The sequence below is a fragment of the Hyperolius riggenbachi genome, chromosome 1 (assembly GCF_040937935.1).
Source record: "Hyperolius riggenbachi isolate aHypRig1 chromosome 1, aHypRig1.pri, whole genome shotgun sequence".
Classification (NCBI taxonomy): Eukaryota; Metazoa; Chordata; class Amphibia; order Anura; family Hyperoliidae; genus Hyperolius; species Hyperolius riggenbachi.
In genome coordinates, this window is record NC_090646.1 from 657,897,240 (window position 1) to 657,925,097 (window position 27,858).

Genomic DNA, 27,858 nt, shown 5'->3' on the forward strand with positions numbered 1-27,858 from the left:
TTTACTCAGTGCTCACTAAGTGGTAATATCTGTACAAATATTTATAAACAAACAGTTGCGTTAGTTCATATTGACTTGTTATTTACTTGTAATTGTTAAAAGAGGTGTCTAACCTGTAGACCAGCGAGCCAAACTGGGGTCTGTTAAAACCCCCAGACTGTTACGTACATTTAAAAAAAAATATTGTATTCATTATAGTTTTGGGGTCTCAGAATGGTAAAATGTAAAGTATAACTCCGTTTTTTTTACTAAACTTATGTAACATTTATGAAAGCTATTCATGTAAGTCACACAGCAAATTTTTTAAATTAAAAAAACTACCTATACACTTCAGTTTTAGCCTCTTAAGACTTAAAAAATTGCAAAGACGTTCAAATTTTATTTCCTTGAAGCCAAGTCTGCAGGGTCAGATTTTTCAGACCTGCACCTGACCCGTACTCGACCCATCACACACTTTGCTGGTGGATCCAATACCCAACCCACAATTGTTTTGACTCACAACCTGACCTGAACTCGCTCCCCCCCAAGTTTTCAGCCAAACCAGTAGTGGTGGTGGCAGCAATAGAGCATACATCGCTGCCACCACGATAGGTTTGGCTGAAAACTCAGTGCAGTATCATTTTGACATGATCTCTAACATTCACCTTTCACCCCAAATACTGCTATCTAGAAGGCTGGCAATATGCTGGGTGCTCTAGAAGCTGGTCAGCACCTAGCAGTCTGCTTTGGTGGCTTATGCATAGAAACTGGCCTGATCATAGAACAAAAATCTGTAGGATTTTACTACTAACAATATAACACTAGCTATATCAATACCAGCATTACTTTCTACATGAATATAACCCACAGACTGATAGCAAACAATACAGGTTACACATACCTGACCCACTTTTTTTAGGTAAGCGGGTACCAGACCCAATGCAGGTCTCTAATTTGGTCTGCAGAAGTCTCCCTAGCATTTATCTATCTGTATGTGTAACTGATGGCAGATCAGGAAGTAAAATTATTGCATCCCTAACAGCACCACCTTAGAGTCTACTGACATAAATCTTCCTTTTATGCATTTTAATATAGATTGACCAGATGCTTTCCTTTGTGCATGCCTGGAATTTATCGAAGCATTATAGCAGAGGGATGCTCCCATTTAGCAACCAGGTTCCTTTAAGAATTGTTTGCAATGGCTTGAATCAGTATATAAAGTACAGAACAAAGTAAGATCAAACGTATCCTACTAACCTAGGCGGAATTTTTTTTTTATCATTAAAATTGGAGTTTTACTTTTTTCTTTGGAAACAATAGAACAACAACTCTTGTAAGTTCCAGCTCAAATTGAAAAAAAAAAAAAAAAACATTGATTACCACTGAATAGCGGATAGGGCTAATGTTAGGATCAGAATCACAAAATTACTTTCACAATTTATGATTACTGAACAACAACTATTCTTGGCTTGTGTAGGTCTGACAGTTACTTTGTACTCATTAAAAGAGGCATAGAATTTTCTCATGAAAAATAAAAAAAAAATTGCAAAAATTTAATTGTCAAAAATAATTGAAGTGCTAATAAATCTTAATTCCACCTACCCTACCCAAGTCATGATTTCCTCCATGGAATGGATGGAAGGCAGTAGACCAGAGGACACAATTTCCTCAATACTAACACGAGTAGTCAAACCAAATTTACCAAGCTGTCTATTGATATTAAGGCTGCTATTCACTGAAGGTTCATTAGATTTTTTACTATCTACAAATTAGGATCTGCCTGCTGGAGATATTTTTGAGATTCTCAATGGCGCCATTGATATAAAGTATTCCAAACTTCAGGACGTTATGGTCACCTATTAAGAGTCCAGACCTTATAACTTTGTTGGAAAATATAAATACTCTTTTGTGAATTTACCAAAATTTACTTAAAACATTTGAGCAATGCCAGATCGCTTGGTTGAGTAGCAGTGCTACTTTTTTTCAAGGCAAGAATCTCAGTGGTCTTACCTATCTCCAAGTTTTGTATTTGACTTTTTTTATTGATATATTTTTTTTAAATGTTTTTGTTATTATTTATATATTCAAGTTGATCAAGCAACTCACATCATTTGTCTTTAGGCACCTCCTGCTTTGTTCTGTCCCTACAGACTTGAGCAAAAAAATGAAATCCACCAAAAGTAAGGTTTCATCAGTATAGTCTGGTGAAGCATTCTTGGAGTTGGTGAAGCAAATTCCAAAATTACTACTTCACTTAAAAAGACCTTCCCAAAATATTGAAAATGTACTCTAATTTCCTGCTGGATACCCAAGTAGATTCTTATTTAAATATACAATGGATGGTGAGCACCTATGACTATGGTGCCATAAATACATTAGACTGGGTGGATTGGGTGCTTCAACTTTTGCATTGCAACACCGTTCTATAATATATATATATATATATATATATATATATATATATATATATATATATATATATATATATATATATATATATATATATATATATATCAGTTCCTCTAAATTAAATGAATGCATAGGTGGCACAGAAAGCAGAGAATGCAGAGTGTTCTGATTGTTGTTCTCTAATTAAGGATGGCTTCAATTTCACCAATCTCTGAAGGCTTGTAGGCCAACAACAAAAAAATCTTAATTAACATATCTGACTTTCCATTTTTAACTGTAAGACCAATGTAACGGGGATCAGTGCCAGAGGAGCAATACACAGGCAGCAGCAAGAACCAGAGACAGCAGAATTAATAATATCAATAAAAGAGGTTTTCTTTCAATCTTTGCAAGATTTTTTTTATGACTAAGATGGTCGGTAATGTTGACCCAAGTACGGGCAGTATAATATGTTGATCCCAAATGACAGCTGCAGTTGGCAACACGTTCAAAAAGATCTCAACTGCCTAACTATAAATTACAAGAAAGTTAATTTTGTGACTGAGCACTTTTCAAAGAAAAAATAAATATTGTTGGACATCCTCTTCAGTTTGTAGGTTTTTTTTAGTTTTTTTTATTTTGTTGTACTATTTTTCTATTTTTTTTTCTATTTTTATGTTTTTTTTCATTGTGTTATCGTGTGTTAAGAAATGTCATTACAAGCTTATTTCACATGGCAAAGAAATTAAAAAAGAAATAAATTAATAAATAAAATGAAGATGCTGAAAGTCCGCTGGATTCTAGGCTGCTAACCATCGCACAGCATGTGCCACTTGGCAATTTGTCTTCGAGGATGCTCACAGATTTCCTTCCAATGTTCTCCACCTGTTCCATCTGCTGAAGCCCCGAGGACTAATCGACCGATAATCTCATTCCTGGAACCCCTGTCTGAATCCATCACTAGAAACTCCACACTGATGTCTTCCAAACCTTCACAAGGAATGTCAAACACAAAGAGTTCATTGAAGACAGCATTCGGGGTGCACTTTTTCACATGAGTCTTCTTTTTGGAAATCCTCTTGTTGGCATGGTACAGGTTCACTTTGACATATGGATCTGGAAGAAAAGCAAACTCGTCATGAATATTCATTTAAGTATGCAAGACTTTTTTTTTATAAAGAGGGGGGGAAAAATACCGTGATTAATAAAGTGTAAGTAAAAGAGACAATTTTCATTAAAAATAAATAAGACAACATTTGGCAGAAGACTTAAAAGCTCAAATGAAAAAAAAAGAAAAGAAAGAAAATTGGCATCTTTTTTTAGAATCTATTAATTATTTAAAAGGCATAAAATATGAATAGCTTCAAGCAGTAAAATAAATAATGTTGTTGCACAGTCATTAAGATGTTGACTGGGTATCATTCCTGAGTACCAAGTCCTTCCCAATAACCTAGGTTGCTCAGAGATATTGACAAAAAAAAATATGGGCAGCTGAAGGATGATAATTATGTCAACGTGCACCGTGTTTTTCAAAGTACTTGTTATTGTTGTTGTTGTTGTTGTTGTTGTTGTAATTGTTGTTATTTATTAGGTATTCATGCTCAAAAGACATACAGTTACTAAGTGCTATATTAAAAAAAAAGAACAATTTCACTTCATTTACTATTTGTAATGATTAGTGGTATATCTGATGATCATATAATATACAGGAGTACTCCTATGTGATAGGCTGTAGTGGCAGGAACTATCACTTAGATACAGAGTGGTCGTACAGGCAATGTCGGTAACAGGTCAGTCAGGCAGCGGTACAGAAATGTCAGGCAAAATCGTAGTGAGTAGACAGGCCGAGGTCGGTAACAGATCAGATGGGCGAAGGTACAGAATCAGAAGGCTAAATCAGAGCAGAGGTCGGGCCGAGGTCTGCAGCAGATCAGATTGGCAAAGGTACAGAATCGAGAGGCAGAGAGTAATCAGAGGTTCAGGCAAAAGGTCATACACAGTAAATCAATATACAATAATATGTTTTTCCTAAGCTAAGTGTGAATCCCCGGGGTCCTGTCGGATCAAGCACACACGGATCTGACTAAGGTCTGAGAGCTTTTACTGCAAAATTTCAGCAACAGCAGACGAGCCACTGACAGCACAGGGCTTAAATACAGACAGGCAATTCCAAATATTCCGCCCAGCGAACCCCGGCCAATCAGCAGCGAGAGTCAGACCACCGCTGTCAGCTGACCGGCAGGTCAGCTGACCCGCCTCCTCAGCGCATAAAGGTCCTGTCTCCTGGTGCGCGCGTGCGCCACTCTGCTCTGATGCAACCTGGAGAGACCTGTTCTGCCGGAAGGAGATGACTGAGAGGACGTGGCGAGATCCGCGGTGACGTCAGACGTGGGAGCGGCGGCCGCACCGCTCCCCGCTGCAGAAGTAACTACATCACTCCTAACACTATTTCATAGTAGATACAAAGCTGCAATTTTAAGATAAAAAATTTTTTTCCAAAAAAACCCCCAAATATCTATTTTAGTACTGTCAATAACAAGTAAAACATTGTTGTAGTCACAATTACTGGTAGTAGCACTGGAATAGTTGAATCATTACTGGTAGTAGCACTAGAAACAATAATTAGTGTAGTAATTAGAAAAGCTATGTTTTGCCTAATAACCTAGTGCTTTTGCGAAGAAAGACAAGCATTGTAACCAAAATGATGTCATATCACCAGCTTTTCCTCCAACAAACTATGAAAACAACCAAAAACAAACAAAAAGTGAGACTTCTTCAAACAATGATAAAAATGTGTAAATTTTTGCCAATATCATACTGTAAATGTTGTGCAATATAATTTTTATAAGTAATCACAGCTTTTCCAACAGGATGGGAATGCTCGCTACTAAGGATGGTCAATGACATGCAAATAATATTGAGTTGATGCAGCATTATGCAAAATTATCCAGCTTGAACATGAACCAATCAAATCTGCTGAGGTAAAATTTGATTGGTCCATTTTCAAGCTGCATAAATCTGCATACAACATGTGCATAAACCTTCAGCAACTCAACTATTTGCATCTCATTGCCTATCCCTATTCGCTACTATGGATGGCCATGGAGGTGAGCCAATGTTATGCACTTTATATTTTGGGACATCTTAAAGCAAATCAGAAGCCACACTTTAGATACTCACCTATGTAGGGGAAAGGTACTTGATCCCATAGGGCCTTCCTGTAACGATTGTGGAACTTTCTCCGTGATCAGCGCACAACGCGTGTGCTGACACGGCGGAAACCCTCCACAAGCGTATATTTGCAGGCACCCAGCAAAAGGTGCTACGCACCTGTAGAGGGAAATTCCTGTCGGCAGATGGCTCTGGGGAGTGCAGAGGAACCAATCCTCTGTACCTCCACAAATGCCAGACAGGAATTGTACGAAGCGCAGAACGCAATCGCAAGAGAGGCGATTGCGAATGAGAATGAGCAAAGGGACAGGTTGTATGTGTGTGCGCCAATCCAGTCGCCACCCCGCGACCGCGCACACACAACAGCAGATATGAAATTGGAACGCGATCGCGAGAGGTGCGATCGCCAGACGTGACACAAGGCAGATCAGAATAGAATACGAAGCAAAGGCACAGCAAATAATACAATGAGAAGATGCGGAAAATAACAAACGCTAGCTAACCGCGAACACCGCACTCATTCGCAACAGTGAACGCGGTTATGCGCGGTCTCCACGTGATAAGCACAATAGAGACAAGCACGCCTAACTAACCATCGACAGACAAACATGAAACAGGGGACGCGAACGCTTGCTTAACGGTTACCTCACCGAGCCTCCAGCAAGCGGTCGTAGCAGACAAGGCAGACACACAAAAACAGGGACAAGCGAGAGATAGGATCCACAGCACTAGCGAAAAGTGGCTAGCGCGATCCAGGTACAGAGTAGCAGAACAGAAGGATCCACAGCACTAGCGAAAAGTGGCTAGCGCAATCCCAGGAGACAGAACAGAAGGATCCACAGCGCTAGCAAAAAGTGGCTAGCGCGATCCCAGGAGACAGAACAGAAGGATCCACAGTGCTAGCGAAAAGTGGCTAGCGCGATCCAGAGAGGCAGAACAGAAGAGATAGCTGGTAGCAACCGCTGCACCAGCTATGCTCCAAGAACAGAGATCAGAACGACTTCCTATCGACCACCGCTGGGACAGGACAATCGCAACAGACAAACAAAACAGATAAACAATCCTAACTGCACTAGGGAAATCTGCCTAGCACAGTTTCCAGGAATTATTCTAAGCTGATCATCAAACAGAGAGTAAGGCTGACACCCCACCAGGAGTGTTACATAGGACGAAATCCTTATGACCAGCGAAGCATTGTGGGAAAGACATAGTACTTATAGTACACGCCTCCAATGAATGTGGCCAGGCAATTTGCATGACAACGTATGCAAATTCCTCTGCAAGCACAAGCTGCAAAACTGACAGAAGCTCTTCTTTCCAGAGTCCTGCAGCATGCAAACCTACACAATGGTCAAAAGGCTGCCTGCCTGCACAGGCAGCTGAGCAAATCATCACAGTACCCCCCCCCCCCCTCCAGGGTCGAATTCCAGACGACCCTCAAAACTGCTATTAGCAACAGACTCAAACTGAAGACTCATGAAGGTCGAGGCAGCCCGACAAGGTCCAATTCCAGAGTCAGTCCACCCGAAACCGACCTCATCGGAAACAGAGGCCCCCGAAACATGCCCATCAGTACTACCAGTCTCAGTATAACACCCGAAATTCGACACACACAAGCAATAGAACACAGCAATACATGCATGCAGCTACATTTAAGTCGTCAGCAGGTTTTTTTTTCAGTATAACACCCATCAGGACTGTGAACGCCAGAGAAGAAGCCATCGACACCCTCCAGACAATACCCACCACCTTCCAAGGAGCGTCCGAAAATACCAAACCTGCCACAATACCTGTTCGAAGTGTCCCTTACAACACAAAAGCCACCGTTGATCTTATCCAGGGTACCAAGCAAAATTTCTTCCGGAATCTCCCAGAACCTTTTGAAGCTCCACAGAGATCCCAAGAGGGCAGAACAATCACCAGGCTCACATGGAGAATTACCAAGAACCCCCATGGAACCAATGACAATTCCGGATTCAGAATTACGAGGACACCCATCAAGATCAAGACTTTCAGGGACCACTTCTGGGCATGCAAGCAGGCAGGCCATATCAGAGCATGTCTCCACCGAGGAAGCATCTGAGTACGCTGGTAATCGAGGCACACTTGGGCTTTCTGGGTCACAGAGCACACTGGGGTACACCAGCACAGGAGAAACCTCAGGACATGTCGGGGAACTGCCAACCTCAGAGTCTGGCACGACAAGACCAAAACCAGTACCGGACAGAGAATCATCATGAGTGGAGGTCACAGGCACTGGACTTTCAAAAGAAGACTCGGATACAAATTCAGAAATTTCTGTGACAATAATATCATCATTGACTACATATGAGTGAAGCTCCATCAGAGCTGAAAAGGTAGCCAGCAAGGAAGCAATGCCTACGGAAGAGGGTAACACCTCAGAAGGACTTGGGGGGCAGGAGACATCTCCTACAAGTTCTGCACCCTTTGGGAGGAACTCAGAGACCTCCAGATCAAACAAGACCTCAGGAACATCATTTTTCAAGTTTTCTAAGAAGGATTCTGTACTATCCATGTTACAGGGCAAAACTGGAACTTTATTTTGAGAACAGGGCAGATGTCCCAGGGAAGGTTCCACCATAAACTGAGACTGAATTTCATCACCATGAGTGGAACGTACAGGAATATTCACTGGACCACACACTGACTCCCTAACTTTAATCTCGCTGCACCCAGAATTCTGCGTAGCAGTCAAACTAGCTTGCAACTCCAAAACTGCAGGACAGGTAAAAATAGCAGCAATACCTAGACGAGCCTCTAGGGGCAGGGCAGGAGATATTGTACAAGGCAATATTGACTCATCCAGAGTACAGGGTGGAGAGTCAGAATTTTCTTCAAAGCAAGAAAGGGACTCCCAAATGTCAGTGTGATTGGACATCGTTTTGTTATTCATGGTACAGGGCAGGCTCAGAGAAAGCGTCTCTGAATAAGGCAAAGAAGGTTCAGCATCAGATTCGCAAAACCGAAGCGCTGTCTCACTCTTAGATTCGGCTAACAATGTCGAATCCGAGGAATCAGAACGCAAAACCTGCGAATCAAAATTCACTTTAGGTTGTGAAACTGATGCTTCCATAGCGCAAACCTCTGCGATCTGCGGAGCAGACTGCAAGGCATCTAGGACCGAAACACTGGAGCAACTGTCTCCAGGCAATGGGCCCTTACAGGTGAGAACAGGGTGAGACAGGGAATCATTTGCAGAAGAAATAGCGACATCAACAGGATAAACTTTATTAGGCATATTAATTTTACTTTTGACGCTGCACAGTCGAGAATCTTTCCCCATAGCAGGGTCACTGACGGAAGATCTCAAAGATCTGTTTCTAAATGACAAAGGATCCCACACATCCTTGAGGAAACCGGAAGACTCATGCCGATCACAATCTGCAGGAACATCCGAGAAACAGGCATCAGATCGCACAGATTCAAACTGCACACTGTCAGGAGAGAATCCTTCAGGATTTGCACAGGAATCAACCACAGCGGCATACTCATTCATTTCAGATTGCACAAAGTCAAGACTCTCATGCTTTACCCCAGAAAGGCAGGAACAATCATCCGACAACGATGTCTCTTTATTGGAATCAATTGGTTGGTGTGTGTGCAACTCATCCAAAATCGTTTGCCATACATAGATCACCAGATCCACATCATCCTTGTCACATTCATCGGAATCAATCAGAAGGTACATAGAATCAAGACAAGCATTCAAGACATCTTCGCTTTTTGCGATGTAAAAATCGCAAAAGGCTTTCCAATCAAAATTGAATTCCCCCAGCAAGACCCCAACATCCCAGGAAGCAAATGGGGGTTCAAACAGGCCAGTATCCAGATAATCTCCATAGGGGTGGAGTTCAGGAACAAGAACAGATTTTTTAACTGCTTTAATGTAGTGTGCGATCCTACTTATAGCAGGATCCACATAAGCTTTGGATTGGGGCAAAAAACCTGGAAACTGATCAGCAGATGCATTATAAACATCATTATCATACTGCATGGTTTTGCCCATTTCAGACTTGACAGAAATAACCTCTTTATTTGTGGTTGCTATGGGCAATGGATCTTTCCGCTGGGAAGCCTTCCTAGATCTTTTACGTTTAGACTTAGAGGCCTTGGATGGCTGCTTTTTAAAACCTGAAGTGGCAACTGACACATTGAACTGATTGTCATACTGAAAGGTTTTGCATGGAAGGGAAAGATCAGCTGACTTATCAGCAGCTACACACTCAATCAGAGCAGGTGGTAAGCCAGGCAGTTTAAACCAGTGAGAAAATATCACTGCAAGAAACTGATACAGATTATCATTCCAAGAATTGGTTTTTAGCACATCATATGCCCAGGTGAACAAATCGTTTTTTAAGAGCACATAGGAAAACAGAAGAGCCGACGTGGACGGATCAGAAATCTGAAAGGTGGGATTCAGGCAAAACCTCACACATTCAGAAAGAAATTCCGCCTTGGTCTCTGAATTAAGCCTTTTAAAGCTCTTAAAGACACAGGACCCAAACTCGACAAAATCGTACAAATTGGAATTTCCGTCTACACTGGGGTTTTGGGATTGGCTGGTCATACTGTAACGATTGTGGAACTTTCTCCGTGATCAGCGCACAACGCGTGCGCTGACACGGCGGAAACCCTCCACAAGCGTATATTTGCAGGCACCCAGCAAAAGGTGCTACGCACCTGTAGAGGGAAATTCCTGTCGGCAGATGGCGCTGGGGAGTGCAGAGGAACCAATCCTCTGTACCTCCACAAATGACAGACAGGAATTGTACGAAGCGCAGAACGCAATCGCAAGAGGAGCGATTGCGAATGAGAACGAGCAAAGGGACAGGTTGTATGTGTGTGCGCCAATCCAGTCGCCACCCCGCGACCGCGCACACACAACAGCAGATATGAAATAGGAACGCGATCGCGAGAGGTGCGATCGCCAGACGTGACACAAGGCAGATCAGAATAGAATACGAGGGTAGCAAAGGCACAGCAAATAATACAATGAGAAGATGCGGAAAATAACAAACGCTAGCTAACCGCGAACACCACACTCATTCGCAACAGTGCACGCGGCTATGCGCAGTCTCCACGTGATAAGCACAATACAGACAAGCACGCCTAACTAACCATCGACAGACAAACATGAAACAGGGGACGCGAACGCTTGCTTAACGGTTACCTCACCGAGTCTCCAGCAAGCGGTCGTAGCAGACAAGACAGACACACGAAAACAGGGACAAGAGAGAGATAGGATCCACAGCACTAGCGAAAAGTGGCTAGCGCGATCCAGGTACAGAGTAGCAGAACAGAAGGATCCACAGCACTAGCGAAAAGTGGCTAGCGCAATCCCAGGAGACAGAACAGAAGGATCCACAGCGCTAGCAAAAAGTGGCTAGCGCGATCCCAGGAGACAGAACAGAAGGATCCACAGCGCTAGCGAAAAGTGGCTAGCGCGATCCAGAGAGGCAGAACAGAAGAGATAGCTGGTAGCAACCGCTGCACCAGCTATGCTCCAAGAACAGAGATCAGAACGACTTCCTATCGACCACCGCTGGGACAGGACAATCGCAACAGACAAACAAAACAGATAAACAATCCTAACTGCACTAGGGAAATCTGCCTAGCACAGTTTCCAGGAATTACTCTAAGCTGATCATCAAACAGAGATTAAGGCTGACACCCCACCAGGAGTGTTACATAGGACGAAATCCTTATGACCAGCGAAGCATTGTGGGAAAGACATAGTACTTATAGTACATGCCTCCAATGAATGTGGCCAGGCAATTTGCATGACAACGTATGCAAATTCCTCTGCAAGCACAAGCTGCAAAACTGACAGAAGCTCTTCTTTCCAGAGTCCTGCAGCATGCAAACCTACACAATGGTCAAAAGGCTGCCTGCCTGCACAGGCAGCTGAGCAAATCATCAAACTTCCCTTTGTCCACCGCAGCCCCATGAAAGTCTGTTACTTCCTTGGAAGGCTTGGGAAGCACTAGCATCCCCAAGTACTTCCTAAGACGGACGTGTGAGCAAGCATGCACTGGGATGTGTGCAGTACGGACCCATTTGTCTTTGGAAATATTTAGGAATGCAAGTACTTCCAAAGCCTTCATAAGAACTCCTAAAGGTGTATTCAGCCAGTTGGTTGAATAACTTTCTTGGGGGGACAATGTGGAGCTATAGCATGGAGAGGGGACCGGGAAGCCTCTATCGGATCTAGAACCTTCTCTTTATAAAGGGGAGTATCAAACTTTTTTTTTTTACTTGAAGACTGCAGTGGTACAATGCTTTTTCACAATGTAATATGTTGTGTCTTTGGAAAATTTTAAACAAGTTTAAATAAAAAAACAACAACAACAAAAAAACACGGAGATGAACGCTAACAGATTATTGTAAAAAATCTTGCCAAAATGTGTTAACATTTCATAAGCTTTGCCTCTGGTCATAGTTTTAATTATACATAGACATTGGAGCTATCGTAGATTGTGGATGGTTAATATGTAGGCCCAGCTGTGTCTTTTCCACAGCAGTATCTCGTTAGTCATTGCATATATATAACTCTCACTTTTTTCTTGGCATGTTCAATTCCAATTACAACCGTCAACACCGATACGAGGCTGCCAGGTAGTGCTGACTACAATACAATACACGAAAAAAATATCAAGACCTACTGGACAGGCCCTGTTTCTAATGGCTGTTGCTGAAGCCTGGTACACACCTTCAATTTTGATTGACCATTCATTTGCCAATTTTACCAAGTGTTCGCCACTGTTCGTTATTCCCCGAATATCGGGGTGTTTGGGTTCTGCTCGAACCCATCCGAGCACCTCATGGTGCTCGGCCGAACAGCGGTGGGAGCCATCCGAGCACCTCGTGATGTTCGGCCGAACAGCGGTGTGTGTGTGTGTGTGTGTGGGGGGGGGGGGGGGGCGACCAACTGGAGGGGTAGCGGGCAGGACGGGGGTATTGGGCAAAGCGGCGAGGAGGGAGGTCGGATCCCCCCCCTCCCTCACCTAAGTCTCCCGACCTCCGCTCCCCTCCAGCTTTAAAAAGTTAAGTAGCATCAGCTACTATTCAGAGGTAACGGGCGGGGATCACTCACCTCTTCCGCATTCCAGCGTGCGTTCCACTGACGTCACTTCCTGCAACGCCGCCCACTGGATTGTAAGTGGACGGCATTGCAGGAAGTGACGTCAGTGTAGCGCACACTGGAACGCAGAAGAGGTGAGTGATCCCCGCCTGTTACCTCTTAATAGTAACCGATGCTACTTAACTTTTTAAAGCTGGAGGGGAGCAGAGGTCTGGGGACCATGGTGAGGGAGGGGGGGGGGATCTGACCCCCCTCCCCGCCGCTTTGCCCAATACCCCTGTTCTGCCTGTTACCCCCTCCAGCTCTGCGGCCCCCCACGGCTCCGGTCCCCATAGACTTTAATGGTGTTCGGCCGAATATGCCGAACATCTGGATGATGTTCGGCCGAACCGACCCGAACATCCAGGTGATAGTTCCACGGAATGGTGGAAAATAAGTTTAGGTACACCGGTGAAATACAGCTTCCTGTGCTGAGCCCAGCTTGCTGAGACACGGGTCTCCCACAAAGGAAGTACAGAAATAATTAGCTACTTTTTTCATTTGTTTTACTGAAACGTTAGCAGCCTTCATTAGCAAAGGATATTACACCTCCCACACAACACTCGTACATAACTAATTGCCAAGATTCCTGCCTTAAAAATACGCCTGTAATTTAAAACTAGGTCAGCCAATACAGAAGTCCAAACCAGAATGTTTTTGTTATCGGATAAGTCATTCTCCTCCTGTGCAATAGATTCCTGGCCCCAGCAGGTCCCAGAAAAACGCAGCAGAATTAACAATCACATCCTGTTCTGAACCAGCATATGGATGAATTGAACACAGTGTAATTAATCAGAGGTTTTCCGATCAAATCAATAATGTAGTCTGCAAGAACAATCTATATGTGTTGTCGCTTTAAAGCAACACTTGTAAATGCCATGGTGTCTGGGGAATGGAAAGCCATTTTCTGTAAAATAAAAAAGTATGCCTTAAAGTGATGAGAGAAAATGCAAAAATTCTTTTCGCTGAATTTTTGCCTAATTTCGTTTCGACAGGCGAATTTTCGATTGAATATTTTTGCGTTAATTTTCGCATAGTGCCCGTTATTTTCGCGTTAAAATCGTAGTTCATCGCGTACGTATTTCCGTGTAGTCGTAGTACCGCTATGCGAAGCTTCGCCACGCATTTATTAGCGGATTATTGTGGACATTTTTCCGCATAAGCGTACCCATACAGCGAAGTTTCTTGCGGGTTATTGCGGACATTTTTCCGCATAAGAGCATAAGCGTCCGCATACAGCGAAGTTTCTTGCGGGTTTTTGCGGACATTTTTCCGCATAAGGGCATAAGCGTCCACATACAGCGACGTTCCTTGCGGATTATTGCTGACATTTTTCCGCATAAGAGCATAAGCGTCCGCATACAGCGAAGTTTCTTGCGGGTTTTTGCGGACATTTTTCCGCATAAGAGCATAAGCGTCCGCATACAGCGACGTTCCTTGCGGATTATTGCGGACATTTTTCCGCATAAGAGCATAAGCGTCCACATACAGCGACATTCCTTGCGGATTATTGCTGACATTTTTCCGCATAAGAGCATAAGCGTCCGCATACAGCGACGTTCCTTGCGGATTATTGCGGACATTTTTCCGCATAAGAGCATAAGCGTCCGCATACAGCGACATTCCTTGCGGATTATTGCTGACATTTTTCCGCATAAGAGCATAAGCGTCCGCATACAGCGACGTTCCTTGCGGATTATTGCGGACATTTTTCCGCATAAGAGCATAAGCGTCCACATACAGCGACGTTCCTTGCGGATTATTGCTGACATTTTTCCGCATAAGAGCATAAGCGTCCGCATACAGCGAAGTTTCTTGCGGGTTTTTGCGGACATTTTTCCGCATAAGAGCATAAGCGTCCGCATACAGCGACGTTCCTTGCGGATTATTGCGGACATTTTTCCGCATAAGAGCATAAGCGTCCACATACAGCGACATTCCTTGCGGATTATTGCGGACATTTTTCCGCATAAGAGCATAAGCGTCCGCATACAGCGACGTTCCTTGCGGATTATTGCGGACATTTTTCCGCATAAGAGCATAAGCGTCCACATACAGCGACGTTCCTTGCGGATTATTGCGGACATTTTTCCGCATAAGAGCATAAGCGTCCACATACAGCGACGTTCCTTGCGGATTATTGCTGACATTTTTCCGCATAAGAGCATAAGCGTCCGCATACAGCGACGTTCCTTGCGGATTATTGCGGACATTTTTCCGCATAAGAGCATAAGCGTCCACATACAGCGACGTTCCTTGCGGATTATTGCGGACATTTTTCCGCATAAGAGCATAAGCGTCCACATACAGCGACGTTCCTTGCGGATTATTGCTGACATTTTTCCGCATAAGAGCATAAGCGTCCGCATACAGCGACGTTCCTTGCGGATTATTGCGGACATTTTTCCGCATAAGAGCATAAGCGTCCACATACAGCGACGTTCCTTGCGGATTATTGCTGACATTTTTCCGCATAAGAGCATAAGCGTCCGCATACAGCGACGTTCCTTGCGGATTATTGCGGACATTTTTCCGCATAAGAGCATAAGCGTCCACATACAGCGACGTTCCTTGCGGATTATTGCGGACATTTTTCCGCATAAGAGCATAAGCGTCCACATACAGCGACGTTCCTTGCGGATTATTGCGGACATTTTTCCGCATAAGAGCATAAGCGTCCGCATACAGCGACGTTCCTTGTGGATTATTGTGGACATTTTTCCGCATAAGAGCATAAGCGTCCGCATACAGCGACGTTCCTTGCGGATTATTGCGGACATTTTTCCGCATAAGAGCATAAGCGTCCACATACAGCGACGTTCCTTGCGGATTATTGCGGACATTTTTCCGCATAAGAGCATAAGCGTCCGCATACAGCGACGTTCCTTGCGGATTATTGCGGACATTTTTCCGCATAAGAGCATAAGCGTCCACATACAGCGACGTTCCTTGCGGATTATTGCTGACATTTTTCCGCATAAGAGCATAAGCGTCCACATACAGCGACGTTCCTTGCGGATTATTGCGGACATTTTTCCGCATAAGAGCATAAGCGTCCGCATACAGCGACGTTCCTTGCGGATTATTGCGGACATTTTTCCGCATAAGAGCATAAGCGTCCACATACAGCGACGTTCCTTGCGGATTATTGCGGACATTTTTCCGCATAAGAGCATAAGCGTCCGCATACAGCGACGTTCCTTGCGGATTATTGCGGACATTTTTCCGCATAAGGGCATAAGCCTCCGCATACAGCGACGTTCCTTGCGGATTATTGCGGACATTTTTCCGCATAAGAGCATAAGCGTCCACATACAGCGACGTTCCTTGCGGATTATTGCGGACATTTTTCCGCATAAGGGCATAAGCGTCCACATACAGCGACGTTCCTTGCGGATTATTGCTGACATTTTTCCGCATAAGAGCATAAGCGTCCGCATACAGCGAAGTTTCTTGCGGGTTTTTGCGGACATTTTTCCGCATAAGAGCATAAGCGTCCGCATACAGCGACGTTCCTTGCGGATTATTGCGGACATTTTTCCGCATAAGAGCATAAGCGTCCACATACAGCGACGTTCCTTGCGGATTATTGCTGACATTTTTCCGCATAAGAGCATAAGCGTCCGCATACAGCGAAGTTTCTTGCGGGTTTTTGCGGACATTTTTCCGCATAAGAGCATAAGCGTCCGCATACAGCGACGTTCCTTGCGGATTATTGCGGACATTTTTCCGCATAAGAGCATAAGCGTCCACATACAGCGACGTTCCTTGCGGATTATTGCTGACATTTTTCCGCATAAGAGCATAAGCGTCCACATACAGCGACGTTCCTTGCGGATTATTGCGGACATTTTTCCGCATAAGAGCATAAGCGTCCGCATACAGCGACGTTCCTTGCGGATTATTGCGGACATTTTTCCGCATAAGAGCATAAGCGTCCACATACAGCGACGTTCCTTGCGGATTATTGCGGACATTTTTCCGCATAAGAGCATAAGCGTCCACATACAGCGACATTCCTTGCGGATTATTGCGGACATTTTTCCGCATAAGAGCATAAGCGTCCGCATACAGCGACGTTCCTTGCGGATTATTGCGGACATTTTTCCGCATAAGAGCATAAGCGTCCACATACAGCGACGTTCCTTGCGGATTATTGCGGACATTTTTCCGCATAAGAGCATAAGCGTCCGCATACAGCGACGTTCCTTGCGGATTATTGCGGACATTTTTCCGCATAAGAGCATAAGCGTCCGCATACAGCGACGTTCCTTGCGGATTATTGCGGACATTTTTCCGCATAAGAGCATAAGCGTCCACATACAGCGACGTTCCTTGCGGATTATTGCTGACATTTTTCCGCATAAGAGCATAAGCGTCCACATACAGCGACGTTCCTTGCGGATTATTGCGGACATTTTTCCGCATAAGAGCATAAGCGTCCGCATACAGCGACGTTCCTTGCGGATTATTGCGGACATTTTTCCGCATAAGAGCATAAGCGTCCACATACAGCGACGTTCCTTGCGGATTATTGCGGACATTTTTCCGCATAAGAGCATAAGCGTCCGCATACAGCGACGTTCCTTGCGGATTATTGCGGACATTTTTCCGCATAAGAGCATAAGCGTCCACATACAGCGACGTTCCTTGCGGATTATTGCGGACATTTTTCCGCATAAGAGCATAAGCATCCGCATACAGCGACGTTCCTTGCGGATTATTGCGGACATTTTTCCGCATAAGGGCATAAGCCTCCGCATACAGCGACGTTCCTTGCGGATTATTGCGGACATTTTTCCGCATAAGAGCATAAGCGTCCACATACAGCGACGTTCCTTGCGGATTATTGCGGACATTTTTCCGCATAAGAGCATAAGCGTCCGCATACAGCGACATTCCTTGCGGATTATTGCTGACATTTTTCCGCATAAGAGCATAAGCGTCCGCATACAGCGACGTTCCTTGCGGATTATTGCGGACATTTTTCCGCATAAGAGCATAAGCGTCCGCATACAGCGAAGTTTCTTGCGGGTTTTTGCGGACATTTTTCCGCATAAGAGCATAAGCGTCCGCATACAGCGACGTTCCTTGCGGATTATTGCGGACATTTTTCCGCATAAGAGCATAAGCGTCCACATACAGCGACGTTCCTTGCGGATTATTGCGGACATTTTTCCGCATAAGAGCATAAGCGTCCGCATACAGCGACGTTCCTTGCGGATTATTGCGGACATTTTTCCGCATAAGAGCATAAGCGTCCGCATACAGCGACATTCCTTGCGGATTATTGCGGACATTTTTCCGCATAAGAGCATAAGCGTCCGCATACAGCGACGTTCCTTGCGGATTATTGCGGACATTTTTCCGCATAAGAGCATAAGCGTCCACATACAGCGACGTTCCTTGCGGATTATTGCGGACATTTTTCCGCATAAGAGCATAAGCGTCCGCATACAGCGACGTTCCTTGCGGATTATTGCGGACATTTTTCCGCATAAGAGCATAAGCGTCCGCATACAGCGACGTTCCTTGCGGATTATTGCGGACATTTTTCCGCATAAGAGCATAAGCGTCCACATACAGCGACGTTCCTTGCGGATTATTGCTGACATTTTTCCGCATAAGAGCATAAGCGTCCACATACAGCGACGTTCCTTGCGGATTATTGCGGACATTTTTCCGCATAAGAGCATAAGCGTCCGCATACAGCGACGTTCCTTGCGGATTATTGCGGACATTTTTCCGCATAAGAGCATAAGCGTCCACATACAGCGACGTTCCTTGCGGATTATTGCGGACATTTTTCCGCATAAGAGCATAAGCGTCCGCATACAGCGACGTTCCTTGCGGATTATTGCGGACATTTTTCCGCATAAGAGCATAAGCGTCCACATACAGCGACGTTCCTTGCGGATTATTGCGGACATTTTTCCGCATAAGAGCATAAGCGTCCGCATACAGCGACGTTCCTTGCGGATTATTGCGGACATTTTTCCGCATAAGAGCATAAGCGTCCACATACAGCGACGTTCCTTGCGGATTATTGCGGACATTTTTCCGCATAAGAGCATAAGCGTCCGCATACAGCGACGTTCCTTGCGGATTATTGCGGACATTTTTCCGCATAAGAGCATAAGCGTCCACATACAGCGACGTTCCTTGCGGATTATTGCGGACATTTTTCCGCATAAGAGCATAAGCGTCCGCATACAGCGACGTTCCTTGCGGATTATTGCGGACATTTTTCCGCATAAGAGCATAAGCGTCCACATACAGCGACGTTCCTTGCGGATTATTGCGGACATTTTTCCGCATAAGAGCATAAGCGTCCACATACAGCGACGTTCCTTGCGGATTATTGCGGACATTTTTCCGCATAAGAGCATAAGCGTCCACATACAGCGACGTTCCTTGCGGATTATTGCGGACATTTTTCCGCATAAGAGCATAAGCGTCCGCATAAAGTGAAGTTTCTTCAATTTTCGATGCTGGTCGAATACGCAAATATTTCTGAAGATTTTAGCGAAAATTGCCGAAATTGAAAACGGGATTTTCGATGTGGAAATGGCTTGGGCGAAAATTCGCAAGCAACACTGCCTTAAAGTGGACTCAAACTCTCGCTCAGGGCATAAGTAAACCAGAGAGAAATGCACCCTGTATGTATTTAGATAATTTAGCCTAATTCCTCCCTCATCTGTGACTATTCACAAGTGTAACTTGATCTCTCAGCTGTGTCAGCTCGGCAAAGCAGCTAATTTGTAAATACAGGATGTTAGCCCTATGTCTGCTTCCATGAAAGCAGGAAGTAGACACACTGCAGATTTATTGCAAGACTTGTATCAGCTGTAACAAAGAAGAGTTCTTTAAAGAGAACCTGAACTGAAAATTAAAAGCCAAAATAAACATAAACACGTCATACTTACCTCCCGTGTAGTTTACTCCTCAATCTCTTTCTCCTCTCCTGCGTCCCGTCTGTCCACTGTGATCAATGGAATTCTCTGTCCTCCATTTTGAACTTGGCCATTACCCCATAACAGCTTCCTGGTCAGCACACTGTTATACTGTAATATCGCCCACTGGAGCCACAGAGAAACATGGACATTACATTGCACATTCAGTTGTAACTGACAGCAACTGATATATTACAGTTCTGAAAAAATCTTGGCAGAACTGGAAGGGATTGTTGTTAGAAGAACATGGTGAGCTTCTGAGAGGAACGGACGGCGTGGTAAGTATGTAATATGCATTTGCAGCTACATCATGCATTTATTTTAAATAATTTTTCTCAGTGTAGGTTCCCTTTAAAGGTCATTTAGCTGCTGCTTATCTTTTTGAGCAGAGAGTAAGTTCTGAGTTCAGGTCTGCAGTCAGGAACTTTAACCCAGGATTTAACCTCATCACAATCAGTAGCCGATACACTCTTTCCGAAAAAAAACTCTTTAACTTTTCTCAAATAGATCATCAGGGGGGTCTGTATGGCTGATATTGTGGTGAAACTCCTCCCAATGTGATGTCAGGACCATGGTCCTTACAGTTTCCTGTCTGTGAATAGTAGCAGTAGAGTATTGTACCATGTTAGCCATCAGTAAAAGCATGAAGTTTTAAATCAGGATGATACCATTTATTGGCTAACTAAAAAGGAATAAGAATAAGCAAGCTTTCGGCCTTGCAGCCTTCGTCGTGCTTACATCGGGATTTAGGCACGACGAAGGCTGCAAAGCCAAAAGCTTGCTTATTCTTATTCATTTTTAGTTAGCCAATAAATGGTATCATCCTGATTTAAAACTTCTTGCTGTCTGTGAATCTAACCTTTTTTTTGGGAACTGTGTAAAACTCTGTACTCACCACCCGACGGCCGGTCCAGCGACGTCCCCTTGACGACGGCCGTTAGCGACGCCTCTTCCTGCCAGCGGGTTAAGCGTGAGGTCATGCGACGTTACACGACGGGTAAGACTTCAAGCGATTGCGGTACTTTGTGCGGGACTCGTCGGGGATCTTAAAGATTCGATCCGTTATGATGATTGTTATTGTGGGACGGCGCTAAGCAACGTTGGCATGGTCGTGCGCCTGTACTACTCCTTCTCCTTCCGCCTCTTTTCTTTTTCGTACCCTTCTTCTCCTCTTTATTTCAATCTGTTTAATTTAGATTACCTCAAAATGAGTCCGCCTGTTAATTGACAAGCTTTATCCAAGTTGCTGTGTCATGTTGACACATCTTGTTGCACCTGTTGTTGATATGCACATTGTAACATTATACTGTGAATGTTAAAGAGACACTGAAGCGAAAAAAAAATGATGATATTATGATTTGTATGTGTAGTACAGCTAAGAAATAAAACATTAAGATCAGATACATCAGTGTAATTGTTTCCAGTACAGGAAGAGTTAAGAAACTCTAGTTGTTATCTCTATGCAAAAAAGCCATAAACTCTACGACTTTCAAAGTCGTGGAGAGGACTGTTTTCTGACTTTTATTATCTCAACTGTAAGTGTACTTTTTCTCTGCTAGAGGAGAGGTCATTAGTTCACAGACTGCTCTGAAAGACTCATTTTGAATGCTGAGTGTTGTGTAATCTGCACATATTATAGAATAATGCAATGTTAGAAAAAACACTGTATACCTGAAAATAAAAATATGAGGATATTTTCTTTGCTGCTAATCTTCTAGTAATTATTCATAGTACACAACCAATTCACTATATCATATTTTTTTTTTCGCTTCAGTGTCTCTTTAACTTCCACTTGGTTGACTCAATAAAAATTGATTTTCAAAGAAAAAAAAAATGTCGGTCGTTGGGAAAATCACTGGGAAAATTGTGACGTGGGTGAGTACATAGCTTAAAAGTGGAAAAAGCCTTTTAAAAGACACGAATCGGCAGGGATAAGCAGGCTGCCATATTTATTTCCATTTAATCAATACTAGTTGCCCGCAAGTCCTGCTGATGTCTTTGGCTGCAGTAGTGTCTGAACCACACACCTGAAACAAGCATGTGACTGATCCAGTCAGACTTCAGTCAGAGCAAGTGATCTGCATGCTTGTTCGGGGTCTATGGCTAAAAGTACTATAGGCAGAGGACCAGCAGGACAGCCAGGCAATGTGCAAGAGTTTGTATGTTCTCTCCGTGTCTGCGTGGGTTTCCTCCGGGCACTCCGATTTCCTCCCACCTTCCAAAAACATACGGATAAGTTAATTGGCTCCCCCTAAAAATTGCCCCTAGACTACAGAACTTACACTACATAATATAGACATATGGCAATGGTAGGGATTAGATTGTGAGCTCCTTTGAGGGACAGTTAGTGACAAGATATATATATATACTCTGTACAGCGCTGCGTAATATGTCGGCGCTATATAAATACTAAATAATAATAATAATAATAATTGTTGGTTAAAAGGAAACAAAATATGGCAGCTTCCATATTACTCCTATCTCTGTTCCCTTTTTAAAAAAGACAACAAAAGATAAAAGTCACACGGGCCTTCTGTGATGTCTCCTCCTAGGCACGTTACATTCTACTGTTCTCCTCCCTGTAATAAGTGGGGGATGGGGGCATGCTATGGATGCGTTATTGGCCTAGCAGTGATGTTTCCAGCTGCTGGCGGCCACTTTGTGGTCATATAGGAAGCACATAATGGACAACAACGGCAGAGCTCTGAGAACAAGCTCATTACTGCAGAAGGTTCCTCTGAATGCAGAATATATCTATAATTAGCAGTGAGCAGCAAGCCGTGTGCTAATGAAGCTCTGCAGCAGTTTGCCTCCAATGAACGAGCCTTTACTTTTCATACGCAATAACTAAAGTAGGGCACCAGTACAAGACTTCAAGAAAACCTGTATGAGAAAAAGGGCCCCTGGGGAGTACTTACCTTGGGAGGGGTAGGCCTCTGAATCAGGGGCATAACTAGAAGTCCCCGGGCCCCCCCTGCAGGAATTTGGATGCCCCCCCCGGGCCCGCTCAGGGGTCAGGAGGGGCCACAGCATGAGGGGAGAGCTTTGCACATCGGCGGGGAGCGGGGACAGCATACCTCCCAACATTTTAATGCTAAAAAACGAAACACTTAGGCCACACCCCTGGCCACACCGCCAACCCCCTAGTCACGCCCACCCGCCAAATTTAAAAAAAAAAATTAATTAAAGTTAATAACTCCCGAAATGTGAGGGTGCCAGTGAATGGGGAGGAGAGTGAGGGGGGCCGTGGGTGGGCAGAGAGAGGGGGAAAAAACGATTGAGGCACCAGCGCGGTATGCGGCAGGGATGGCCGCCACCGTTAAGCTTCTCCCTCCTAATATAACAGCGCAGGACAGCGGGACGGCCCCCCAAAATCGGGACCGTCCCAACGAAATCGGGGCGGTTGGGGCCCCAGGGACAGTCCCCCTCCCTCACCTCGGGCTCTCCTCTTTGCACGCTCCCCTCCTGCATCTATCATCAGTGGCAGCAGCGGTGGCAGACACATACCTCCAGACCATGCACCGCGGAGGTCTCCGATCTGTCAGTGCTTCACATTACTTCCTGTTTAAACAGGAAGTAATATGATGAACTTTTAGATCAGAACCTCCGGTGGTGACTGGAGGTATGTGTTCCTGCCGCCGCTGCTGCCACTGATGATAGATGCTGGACGGGAGCGTGCAAAGAGGAGAGCCCGAGGTAAGGGAGGGGGACTGTCCCCGCTCCCTGCCGATGTGCAAAGCTCTCCCCTCATGCTGCGGCCCCTCCTGCCCCCACAAAACGGCCCTCAGTGCCCCCCGCGGGTGCAGGGGCTGCATCCCCTATTGTTACGCCCCTGCTCTGGATCCTAACGAGACTCCCCCCATCCTCATTCATCCCTCTGTTCAAGCGCCGGGAGCCCCCGAATTGTGGCGAGGTAAACATTTACCTCCCGCGATCCTGCCCAGGAGCACTAGCCATTCTTCCTTCGGGTTAAGGCAGAAATAGCCGAACCTGATCGATCCGCTCTACTGCGCAGACGCGGGTCCTTTGTGCCTGCGCAGTACAGCGGATAAGATTGGGCTCAGCTATTTCTGCCTTACCCGAACAAAGAGCCGTTAATGCGCTGGATCCTGGAAAGGTAAATAAATCTCAAGCTTGTTGGGGGGGTTTTCGAGGGAGCCAGCGCTGGATTCCCCAAAGCTACAGGGGATGAGGAAGCCTCATTGGGTCCCTGAGGCTTCCCCCTCCCAAGGCAAGTATCCCCCAGAGGGTTTTTTTGTGCAGTACAGACGCCTGTTTAGCAATTGCAAAAAGATCCACATCAGAGGGAGATCTACCTGTGCAAATTCCTGCGTTGTATATGGACTGAAATGCCCGTGGGGTATGATGTATGTGGGCATGACCACCCGTGCTGTGGATCTGCGCATACAGGAACACAAACGGTTCATTGGCAAGTTCATAGAGGGTGATGCCAGGTACGACACCTCAGTAGCCAGACACTTTTGTGATGCTAGGCGCAGAACCCCACAGTTGCCGTGATTAGTGTTAGAGCGGGCCACATGCGTATAGCCGGGTCGCGCATGGGCAATACACGCCAACTGCCTGAATTACCGAACAACCAGGAGACGGAAGAGGACGGCGATCTCAGGCTCTTTTCAGTAAACAAACACTTTAAAGAAAAGCCACAGTTTGATGCAAAGTCACAAAGAAGTTCAGTCACCCAGCTTGTTCCCTGACCCTTGTGGCCACCCAGCCTCACATGCTGCAAAGCCAATATTTGAAATTTATTAAGCTATAATCCTGGCTGTTATGTGAGTCACACAATCGTCGCCAGCGAAGGCCACGGCTCTTCTCTCTCTCTCTCTCTCGTCTCGTATGGTAAAGGGCAGGCTGCAGAAAAAGCACTTAGCAGGAGAAGTCATCTCAGCAGACAGCTGTGCCCGGTGACGTCATTGCTTACTCTGCGCGGTCTGAGTCATCAGCACCGCCAATCCACAGAGGACAGCGGCTTTATCTGCTGGAGACAGGAAGGCTTCAAGCCGAGGAGGCTGAAAGGTGGAGAGGAGGGGGAGGACGAGATCCCGCCGGGCTCTCTGCACATCCATGGAAGATTTTACTGAAATATTAGCCTGCCAATGCCGTGTATCACTGTGCAATTCCTGCCTGCCAAAATATTTGTATTATTAAGTCTGGACATTAAAGGATACATCCGAGGAGTATAAAAATAAAAAATCCACTTACCTGGGGCTTCCTCCAGCCCCTGGCAGCTGTCCTGTGCCCTCGCCGCAGCTCCGCTCCCCGCCGGTTGCCCCGGAGTCCCCTCCGGTACCAGAGGCCTACTTGCGTTCCAGCGCGCATCTCACGTAGTCGCGCTGACGTCATCCGGACTGTACTGTGTACAGTAGCTCTACACCTGCGCATTGCAGTCCGGATGACGTCAGTGCAACTCAGCGAGCCGCATGCTGGAGCGCAGGAAAAGATGACCTGGAAGACGACCTGGCAAGGTCAGCTTCTCCAATGGAAGAGGCCGGTAGCCACTAGAGCTGTGGCGAGGGCCAGGACGGCTGCCAGGGGCTGGAGGAAGCCTGGGGCATTGGCGTAACAATAGGGGCTGCAGCCCCTGCCTGCACCCATGGGGGGGCCCGGGCCCCCCATGGGGCCTGCTCAGGTCCGTTTTGGGGGCTGGAAGGGTTGCAGCATGAGGGAAAAGCCATGGCCATACATTGGCGGAGACGGACGATGGTCCCCCCTCCTCCCTCACCTCGGGCTCTCCCCTCTGCGCTCCCCTCCAGCATCAATAACTGTGTGTGTGCAGATCCACATACCTTACTTGCGTTCCAACGTGGATGATTCTCTCTCTAGTGTCAGATTCTACTTCCTGTTTACACAGGAAGTCCCGTCAGAGGCTAGAGAGAGGAACTTCCGTGCTGGAACGCAAGGAAGGTATGTGGATCTGCACACACACACACTTATTGATGCTGGAAGGGAGAGCAGAGGGGAGAGCCAGAGGTAAGGGAGGGGGGGGACCATCGCCCCTCTCCGCTAATGTATGGCCATGGCTTTTCCCTCATGCTGCGACCCCTCCAGCCCCGAGCGTGCCCCAGGGTGGGGGGAAGGGGCCCGCTCAGAATTTCTGCAGGGGGGCCCAGTGGGTCTTAGTTACGCCCTTGGCCCGAGGTAAGTGGATTTTTTATACTCCTCTGACCTTCCCTTTAAGGTGGCCATTAACGATAAAATCCTGCAGACAATCACTTGTACCTGATAGTTATAATCTGTGGGAAGCGACCGGTTGTGCTCATTAACAGCCTAAAATACGCAAACCAATTCATTTTTCAGATCAATGCCATCAATGTAATCAGATTGGTTAGCGGGTTTTCTGCCGTTAGTGAGCACAAACAATTGTTTCCTATCTATGACACCAATGATCAGAAAAATTATCAATTGCCTGCGGGATTGTACCACATAAATATAAAAAAAGTCACAATCTAAAGAGGCCCTGTAGTGACATATAGTAGAATGCAGGAAATTATTCAGGATACCCACTTATACGGTAATATGCTTGGTTTCAGCATCAGAAACACTTCCTATAGATATATATTGCTGTATATTGGTATGTATCCCTGCCCTCCCAGTGATGCTTCTGAGCATTGTGGGAGACGAGGTATATTTTGTATTGGCTTTGGAACACAACGTAAGTAAACAAATGTTCTGTAGAGCTGCATCTGCCAGTACTAAAGATGTCGCCACATGTGATACATTTTAGAATGTAAATCGGGGAGAGGATAGATTTTATTATGGGCAAACACTGACTAAATAATCTATAAATGAAACAGGGTTTGTACATTTTTATTATTATTATTATTCATTTATAGAGCACTGATTTATTTATTTATTTTCCTGCATCGTTTTTACACTAGCCTGACTGCAGGGCCCTTTTTAGGCAAAGGCATTCCATGCAATTGCCTGGAGCGATATTGGTCTTGAAGGGCTCCATGTCCCTGGATTATGAAACCCTGAACTAAGCCCCACCCTGGACTAAGCCGCGCCTCGGGATGTCCTGAGGAGAAGCAACATGGCCGGTCCCTGGTGAGCAGACATCACAAGGTCCGATAGTGTAAGTTACAGGCAGCTGCCACTGTGTCTCTCTGTGCCACCAAAGCCCCCCTCCCCCGCGTCCTTCTGTCCCCCTACACCTCCTTCTGCACCTCCTCCTGTCCCCTTTTGTGTCTCCCTCTGTCACCTTGTGTCTCGTTCAGTCCCCTGTGCCACCTCCTCCCTCCCCTCTGTCCCCCTACACCTCCTTCTGCACCTCCTTCTGTCCCCCTTTGTGTCTCTTTCTGTCACCTTGTGTCTCTTTCAATCCCCTGTGCCACCTCCCCCCTCCCCTCTGTCTCCCTACACCTCCTTCTACACCTCCTTCTGCACCTCCTCCTGTCCCCTTTTGGGTCTCCCTCTGTCACCTTGTGTCTCTTTCAATCCCCTGTGCCACCTCCCCCCTCCCCTCTGTCTCCCTACAACTCCTTCTGCACCTCCTTCTGTCCCCCTTTGTGTTTTCTTCTGTCACCTTGTGTCTCTTTCAGTCCCCCGTGCCACCTCTGCCCCCTGTGCCTCCTTCTGTCTCCCTGTGCCTCCTCTGTCCTCCTGTTCTTTCCTCTATCCCCCTGTGCCTCCTTCTGTGCCACTTTGGACCCCTGTGTCTCCTTCTGTCCCCCTGTTCCTCCTTCTGTCCAGCCCTCAGACCCCTGTGCCTCCTTCTGTCCTCCTGTGCCACCTTCTGTCCCCCTTTGTGACTCCTTATGTCCCTCTTTGTTCCTCCTATCCCCCCCCCCCCCCGTGCCTCCTTTTGTCCGCCTGTGTGCCTCCTTCAGTTAGTACAATTCACAGCATTCAAGTACTGCGAGTGTTGCTATAGTAACACCGCTACTGTAGCAATGTTCACGTTTCTTTGAGTACGACGGATTGCGCTAATAGTGTAACTCACGGTAACCTGCTGTCGGGAGTAATGGTAATATTGCTGTTTGCTGTCTGAGCACCGCAATATTACTGCAGTGTAATCAACCCCCCTAGTCTGCTGTTCACCTTTAGTAGCAATGAAAAATCGCGTACGAGAGGAATCGGCGCGGGAGACTTGGGCGCAGGATACAGCCGGTGTATGGCTGATCCTGCTGCTGCACAAGTTCCCGGCCGTGTTAAATACTATTCCTCCTCCAGGCCGCCGTGGATAGTGGGGAATGATATAATTCGGCT

The 27,858-nt window shown here is 45.7% G+C and overlaps 1 protein-coding gene across 2 annotated transcripts in view; it reads right to left on the reverse strand.

Moving 5' to 3' along the window:
• Positions 1-2,500: 2,500 nt before the first annotated feature.
• Positions 2,501-27,858, reverse strand: part of SYT4 (synaptotagmin 4) — a 71,656-nt gene continuing 46,298 nt past the window's right edge. For both annotated transcript variants that reach the window (XM_068271986.1, XM_068271976.1), the window contains exon 4: positions 2,501-3,483. In XM_068271986.1, coding sequence (XP_068128087.1) covers positions 3,176-3,483 — 308 coding nt within the window. In that variant the 3' untranslated portion in view covers positions 2,501-3,175. The remainder of the gene's footprint in view (positions 3,484-27,858) is intronic.